The sequence below is a fragment of the Sinocyclocheilus rhinocerous genome, unplaced genomic scaffold, assembly GCF_001515625.1.
Source record: "Sinocyclocheilus rhinocerous isolate Xijiao unplaced genomic scaffold, SAMN03320098_v1.1 scaffold50, whole genome shotgun sequence".
NCBI lineage: Eukaryota > Metazoa > Chordata > Actinopteri > Cypriniformes > Cyprinidae > Sinocyclocheilus > Sinocyclocheilus rhinocerous.
In genome coordinates, this window is record NW_015641057.1 from 694,452 (window position 1) to 702,591 (window position 8,140).

Here is an 8,140-nt window from a genome sequence, read left to right on the forward strand (position 1 = left end):
CCTGAGAAGAGATGATGCCAACCCCTCAGAAGACCTCAGATGAAGCTGACTCTGAATGAATAAACAAAACTGCTACATTTTCCTTGCATTGTAATCAACATGATCACATCCTGTAACCATTGCTTTAATTTGTCCATTGTTTCTGTATACATGTTTCATTGTTTCTGAATACATGACGATTTGTATAGCCTATTTTTTTTAGGCTATACAATTATAATTTCGGCCATATGAACATTACTTTGACACAGTTACACCTGTTAACAGAACTCTTATTTGTAATGTAGAAACATTCATTTTCTGTAAAGCTGCTTTGAAACAATGTGTATAATAAAAAAGTGCTATACAAGTAAATGTGAATTGAACAAAACTTGATGCATCATTTTTTTTTCTCCTCTCCAGATCAGTAGGGAAACCATACAATCACACTCCTTTCTGTGAGTGACTGGAGCACTCCCATGCAGCACAGCAAACTATAGTGGAGACTGTTCAAGGACAACATTCTTTATAGTATGTAAATAAGTGCATAACAAAAGTCAACACACACATAAAATATATGATTAAATGTGTAAAAATGTTTGGAGTTGTTTTACATTTGAATATACTACAAATATATTTTGTATATATTAATAACTGAGGGGTGCACAAGAATCAAAAACATTAAACAAGATTCATTTTCACTTAGGCTTAAAATATCTTCACTTATTTGGAATGAATTTTCTAAGACAACAAACTTAAAGGGGTCATATGACGTTGCTAACATTATTTTGTGTATTTGGTGTAAAGCAATGTGTTTACGCGGTTTAAGTTAAAAAACAACAACATTATTTTCCACTTACCGTGCATTATTGTTTCTCCTCTATGCCCCGCCTTTCTGAAACGCGTCGATTTTTACAAAGCTCATCAGTCTGAAAAAGCGAGGTGTGCTCTGATTGGCCAGCTATCTCGTGCGTTGTGATTGGCCGAATACCTCAAGCGTGTGACGGAAATGTTACGCCCCTTACCATATGTGGAATATCAGCTTCCAAACAGTGTTGCCAATTTAGCAACTTGGTTGTTAGATTTAGCAACTTTTTCTTCCAAAAGCACCTAGCAACAAATTTAGCTATTTTTTAAAATTTATTTAGCAACTTTTGATAAGTGACTCAAACGATAAAAAGGCACACATTTTCCATCTAAATTAGACAAAAAGAGGAAACCAAATATGCCTAGCAGTACACACATCACGTGAATTAATTTAACTGCTATTTGCAATTGTTCAATAATAATTAGGTGTGTTCGACTTGAAGCGGCGCTGCACAGACCGATCGATGTATGACATCAAAGTACCGTGAGAGCTAATAGAGCGCAGACGGACCTGCATGATTTCTAATCGCTCTCGCGGTGCTTTGATGTCAAACACCGATCAATCTGCACAGCGCCGCTTCAAGTCGAACACACCTATTATGATACACCTTGTTAGTAGCTTGTACCTGTGATTGTTGATCAGTTAGTTGATCTAGAACAATGGAAAAGGTAGTAATTTCCCAGGACTTTATCCATTATCCATTATCCATTATCCGTTGTTACCCTGTAACCCGAAAACACTAAATACAATGCGTACCGTATTGTCCCGAATATAAGACGATATTTTTTTCTTGGAAATACATCTGAAAAAACGCGGTCATCTTATATTCAGGGTCTAGACTTTGACATGTCAATAATACACCCACAACACTAGGTGGCGCCAAATACGCATAAAACGAGTGTGCCATGAAATACGTAATGTAATGCGTGTTGTAAAGATCGCGAGTAAAAACAAAAAGAAAACCTTACAGCTGCATGAGTCGTGACTGTCACGTTAGCCTGATGGCACCAAACTCCCTTTGTGATTTTAAAACGTAAGACAGTACCCAGAGTTGAAGACTGCAGTAAGATTTAACCTCTACTGTTCGTCTTATATTTCGGGCCAATACGTAATTTAAAATGCAGGTTAAAAAACCTGTGAAAAATCAATATGGAAAATTCCTTCATATTAACATAGGAGACTAATTTTAACGACTTTTCTTGGAGTGTAGCATACTAACAAACTACTAATACACCGCTTAAAACTATAATTGTTCAGAATGTGTAGTTTACTAGTTAATAAAAAAAACTTTGTAATTGTTCAAAAATGTGTACGTGTTCAATAATTTAATGCTGTATTTAAAAATACAGTTATTTATATATTAATATTATTATATTATGAATTTATATTATTTTATGAACAAATCGAAATTAACATATATAAATTATATTTTTTGCTGAGATTTGATGCAGTGACACAATTTTGTGTCGTGATGCCGTCATCGCACAATGGCATCACAACGTCACTTAGCAACTTTTAGCAACAAATCGACCTTCCTTTAGCAACTTCCCATTAAAATTAGTTGGCAACACTGCTTCCAAAGCAATATTAACAGGTGATAATGTCGTCGTTACTACCTTATCAATTCGAGCCCGAATCTGATCCAGAAAATGCAGATGACCAAGCTGATAAATCAACTTTGCCAGCGCGACTTGAGCAGAACCTAACAGATTGGTAAGGTTTTATTTTACAAATAACACGTTTAACAATGAGCTAACTATAGGTAGTTATTATGTTTACATATATACGACGTTATAAGAACTGTCTTCACTGTATTGACTTTGTCGTGGAATGATAAAACATAATGTTGTATTTTTACCTTTTTTGTTTAGGTGCAAATGTAACAACTGTAATAAAATGCCTAATGAAGTTGAAAATGTATGCTGCTTGGCAATACAAAAGGTATTGTAAGTCTTTACTTTGCATTTATGTATAACACCAATGTTATTTTTTCATTCATACATATATATATATATATATATATATGCACACATACTTTCTTTTACTCTTTTGACTGCATTATAAATAGTGTCTCGTCTTCCACAGGTTGTGAGGCGAATGAACCAGGTTTCAGGCCCTCTACAATGCATGACACACCACCCAGGCTTCGAACCTAACTGTTTAATTCCTTACACCCTCCAGAACATTAATAACATTTACAGAGCTGATTTTGGATCCCTGAGGCGAAGAACAGAGAAGAAGAGTAATTTTTTTTTAATGTAATCTCATTTCTATCATTTGTAAATCAAAACAAATAAAATATTGTTTTCAAGAGACAAAAGCAACAAAAATAAAACCTTGAAGGTTTTTCTTCAAAATATGTATTTGCTGTAAAAAAAAAAAAAAAAAAAAAAAAAAAATTATCATCAATGTTGAAAACATAAAACTTCATACTTTTGTGGAAACCATGACACTGCGATTCAAAAGTTTTTTTTTCTCAAGCATGGATGCATTAAATTGATCGTACCGATATCTCGCCTATCGAAGCTTTGTAAGCTGGTGCTATTTAGGACAGATAGTCAGAGTGGTTCTCCCGTCCTGTGTTATGCTTCAGATTTGGCAGGAGTTCCCTGATCCGGATGGACAGCTTGTAGGCTTTCGACCGCCCCTTGACTGAAGCGTGAGATGTGGCGGCCAACAACTTCCTCCTTTAAAGGTCTCTCAATCTGGGAGGACAGGAATGTAGGAATGGGGATTTGTTTTAGCTCCTCCACAAATGGTGCGGGGTCTGCAAACACCTCTTCAAAGACCAGCTTCATCAAGTCAGCTACATAGTCTGTAAATATAGGGTACAAAAGGAAATTTTATTATGTATATTACTGTCGATCGACAACCAACGTCTTAGTAACATATCAAATGCATCACTATGTGTAAAAGTGTATTTGTAAGTGTATGAAAAGAAAACATTTGATAACATACCATATGAAGGGGCTGTTTTAAATGGCTTTGCAGTGCATTCACCCTTCTTTGACTTTGGAAAAACAACCTTGTACATAGGTTGTCCTGAAGTTGTCGTTGCCTGCTCACGGTCTCCATTTTCATTGTAGTGCATTGCTGCAAGGTACAACCTGCAGTACAAGAGTGACATACAAGTTAAAACATTACACACTTCCAGCAAATCTTGCATATACATATTTAAAATATACTATATTGCATGTCATAATATATAATACCTGCACGACATTTCAATGAAAGAAAAAACGACATTCTTGGGGGCAAAACGCAGGATCACACTGTGAAAGGCCTCTAGCGAAGATGTCTGGTAATGGTGACTGAGCTTTTCCACGTCCTTTAGGACTCGCTTATTGTTCAGGATCTTTTCCACTTTGTAGAGAGGCATTGACCCTTGAATGACAAAAAGAAACATAATATTTTAAAATGATAAATTACTAGTAGTAAGCTTTGTCTGTACTTTGTCACATTATAATATAATCGAAAAATCTGTTGCATACCTGGTTGGAACCATTTTTTGGGATCTCGGGACACTTTGTCTGGATGTGCACATTTCGGGAATTCAGGGTTCTGATGGATGTGTATATTTTGGATGTGGTTGAGCAGGGAAGTCCATCTGGCCACTTTCTCGGGACCAGAAGTAGACGACGTAGCACTCCAGTATACATGATGCTTGATGCTGCGCAACCACTTCTTCAGTATTTCGCACCCCTTTTTTTGTGAAAGTTTGTCCAACTTTTTAGACAAACCTGTAAACAAAGTATTAATGTGGTGTATGAGTAGTACATACATTAACGTCACAAACCAGTCATAAGGAAATGCACAAGGTTTGTCATTACACAGCACTGTATGCAGTGTTGGGCAGTAACGCATTACTTAGTAACGCGTTACTGTAATTTGATTACTTTTTTAGTAACGGAGTAATTTAACGCGTTATAATTTTCAAAATAGTAATTAGAGTATAGTTACAAGCCGAGGTCTCTATACGTTATTGCCGCGTTACATTGGTAACAGAATGCAGTGTTTTATAATCTAGAGACCTAAAAAGGATGTAGCACAGGCACTGTCGAGTCAAGTGCCAGTGGATCAGAGACCTGCTCCCGCGAGACCCGACGCAACAGAGTGCGGCGCGGGACAAGATGGGCGAGTGCTGTGCAGAGACTAATAAATATCACATTTGGAACTGGTCAGTGTTCAAAAAATGCTGGGAAATCATTTCATGTAGCCCTACAGGAGTGATTACTGATAAACTGTCTGAAAAAAAGAGTCACGTTTTAGAGAAGAAAGAAATCACCCACTGACTTTCAAAGCTTTCAAACGACTTTCTACTTTGAGGATCTTGATAGAAATGTAGTGGAGTGAAAAGTACAATATTTGTCTTTCAAATGTAGTGAAGTTAAAGTCATAAGTTCCCAGAGAAAATAATACTCAAGTAAAGTACAGATACTCAAAAAGTGTACTTAAGTACAATACTCAAGTAAATGTACTTAGTTACTGTCCGCCTCTGGTGCTCACGAATCCTCTCATTATAACACACGAATTGTAGACATTATGAAAGATTCATTATGCATATATTTATTGTGTTATAACAGAGATTTGTGAGATTGCGATGAACTGAGATGTCTTTCAGAGATTATAAATGCAGAGCTCTTTGCTGGCATTCTGCCATCTAAACCATGCACGCAGCAGCCGCTTGGTTTAGTTAAAAATAACAGTGTTCTGAATGTTGATGGCCCAACACTGACTGTATGTCACAAAATACACAAAGCTTAATAGTCACCTTTTTCGAAGTTCCACACATCGTAGAACTGTACGATGTTGCGCTCTCTAAGAAACTTCTGGATCGGTGGATGGCGATCCGTTATGATGTATTCCACTGCCAAACCGTTAGCCTCCAGATGATCTAGACAACGCTTCAAGCCCTCCTTCTTCATGTGGTAGCTACCACCTACCTCGTTGCTCTGGGTATAAATTAAATTAAAAAGGCATAAACCTACAATTGAATATTTCCCAATGTAACAATATAATAAGTTTTAGGGCTGTCAAAATAACTGAAAAACTAAATTCGAATTTTCCACTTAAATATTATCAAAATTCGAATTATATATGAAGTTTCTTCAAAGCGTAATAAAATAACACGACTATCTTTTAAAAAAGTGCATAATGTTTAAAATAATGTTTATAAACCATATATAATTAATAAAGTTGCTTAAACAATTAGAAAAAAAAACAGCACCATGCATGCATGTATAGTTTAATACAAAGGACCGAAAACCAATCACAAAGAGTAGGCTACTTAATTTAAAAACATGAGATGCAGTGGGATGGGGAAAACCGACAAAGTCTTGAGACATGTTTTTTAAAAGTTGGACTTACATTAATTTTACATGGCTTTCTAAACATGGCGCTCTCTTGTGCGAGACGCGAGTGCAACGCTGATAGATGCCCCGCTAGAAAATGTGATAAATATGCGTTCTGTGTGAACAGCTTGGTTTCAGTTTCACCGTAAACAACATCTTCGCCACACTGATGCTCTCGTTTTCCGCAATATATTGAATGAACAACGTAGCAGCGCCGCATCTAGTGGGTTCAACTGGATAGGCTAACAAAAGCATTCAAATGCAATCAATGACACATACATCGTCATCGCATCTCGTGCGATTCAAATGCAATGACACTTACATTGTCGTCGCATTTATTGCACCACTGATAATACTGCCTGACGCACACCTAAAATTCGAATGCAACGTTTTTGCATTCTAATGTGGATTTTTTTTTTTACAATTTGATGAATATTCGAAATTCTAAATTTTTTTTTTGACAGCCCTAATAAGTTTATGATATAAAATAAGTTTACCTGAACAAGCTGCATGTCAAGAATAGTGTTGCTGTCCAGGTGCATCAAGGTGTAGCTGCCGTATTTTGCCGAGTGCCCTAATAAAAAAAAAAAAACTATACATTTTTCCTCATATCGCGTCTATACCAGTCCTGACTCTTGCTGTGTCGTGCTGGTTTCGTCCGACCAATGTAACACAAAAATGATAATCAGAAGAATCCAGATCAAGATATAATTACTTATAATTTCTAAATAAAAACTTACCCGGTGTATCAGCCCTCATTTCTCCAGCAACTGCAACCTTTCCCCCTTCTTGCAGCTTCCTGAAAAGGTTTTTCTGATCCAAGTTCCACTTGTGTATTACAGCAGGCTCTAGGTAGTTCCTAGCATGCCTCCTAAATGCATCATAGTGGATGATCTGAAGCTGCATGGCCTTGCAAATCTAAAAAATTAGGAAACGCATTAAAAACCACATAATAATAGAACAGTGATTGACCTGGAAATATGATCATAAGGGTAATATGATCTTAAGATTACCTTTTCAAATTGAATGAAGGATGCACCACAGAAGTAAGTAGCTGCAGACACCAGTAGGTTTCCAACAGGTGTACTTCCAATGACTGGCTGACTCTCCCACTTTCTGTGATAACTGCACTTTGGACAATGCTGGTTGAATGACACATAGCTGCCCATTCGTCTACATTGAACATCACACTTTGTTTTGCAAAGTGGACATGTTTCAAATAGCTCTCGGAGGCAGCTTTCAAAAACAATGTATTTTGACACATTGTATGTGGTCTGTTCCCTAGAAAGACAAACAAGAAATTGTACTCTTTCAAGTCACTTTTACGAATCGCCAAAATAACTTATAAAATTGAAAAAACTATAAAGAGGTCTAAAACCAACCATAATCCGGACTCCTCTGTAACAGCAGAGTCGTGTGGTTCAGCTATGCTTTCAGAAATGTCTGTGTCTTCCTCCTCTTCATCCAACTCAAGACAAGGCCTTTTGTGTGGTGGGAATGGAGGGGCTTTGATGGGAGTTGAAGACAGTGCTACTGAGGGGAAACTGGGAGTAGTTTCAGCACCTACATGGAAAGAAGAAACCATAGCCTGGGTGCCTGCAATTAAAAGGAAAAAGTTTGTATTTTTACTCAAAGTATTATGATAATGTAGTCCTAAAACGTAATATCTAAAGTTTAACATGCAACACTTAAAGGCACAGTATGTAATTTTCGCCACAAGAGGGCGCGTATTCAAAATAAACAAATAGACAAAGGCTTAGTTTGATGAAGCCGTGACTGAGTGTGGAATCATGGGAGTTGTGGTCTTCATCCCCACAGCCGATGCAATCCGACGGGACTCGGGCAGAAATCATGTTCATGGATGAGCTAATGATTTGTTAACGTAGTAGAATGAAGCAGGGTGAGGCTGAAAGCCGTCGAAGCGAAACGAGGCCGCTGAACGAGC

At 37.1% G+C, this 8,140-nt stretch overlaps 1 protein-coding gene across 1 annotated transcript in view; it reads right to left on the reverse strand.

The window, feature by feature from the left end:
- Positions 1 to 3,352: 3,352 nt before the first annotated feature.
- LOC107754456 (uncharacterized) overlaps positions 3,353 to 8,140 on the reverse strand; it is a 6,977-nt gene continuing 2,189 nt past the window's right edge. The window contains exons 4-12 of the mRNA XM_016570898.1: positions 7,578 to 7,791; positions 7,209 to 7,476; positions 6,936 to 7,113; positions 6,693 to 6,769; positions 5,616 to 5,796; positions 4,336 to 4,584; positions 4,057 to 4,228; positions 3,803 to 3,951; positions 3,353 to 3,659 (exon numbers count right to left, since the gene is read on the reverse strand). Coding sequence (XP_016426384.1) covers positions 3,427 to 3,659; positions 3,803 to 3,951; positions 4,057 to 4,228; positions 4,336 to 4,584; positions 5,616 to 5,796; positions 6,693 to 6,769; positions 6,936 to 7,113; positions 7,209 to 7,476; positions 7,578 to 7,791 — 1,721 coding nt within the window. The 3' untranslated portion in view covers positions 3,353 to 3,426. The remainder of the gene's footprint in view (positions 3,660 to 3,802; positions 3,952 to 4,056; positions 4,229 to 4,335; positions 4,585 to 5,615; positions 5,797 to 6,692; positions 6,770 to 6,935; positions 7,114 to 7,208; positions 7,477 to 7,577; positions 7,792 to 8,140) is intronic.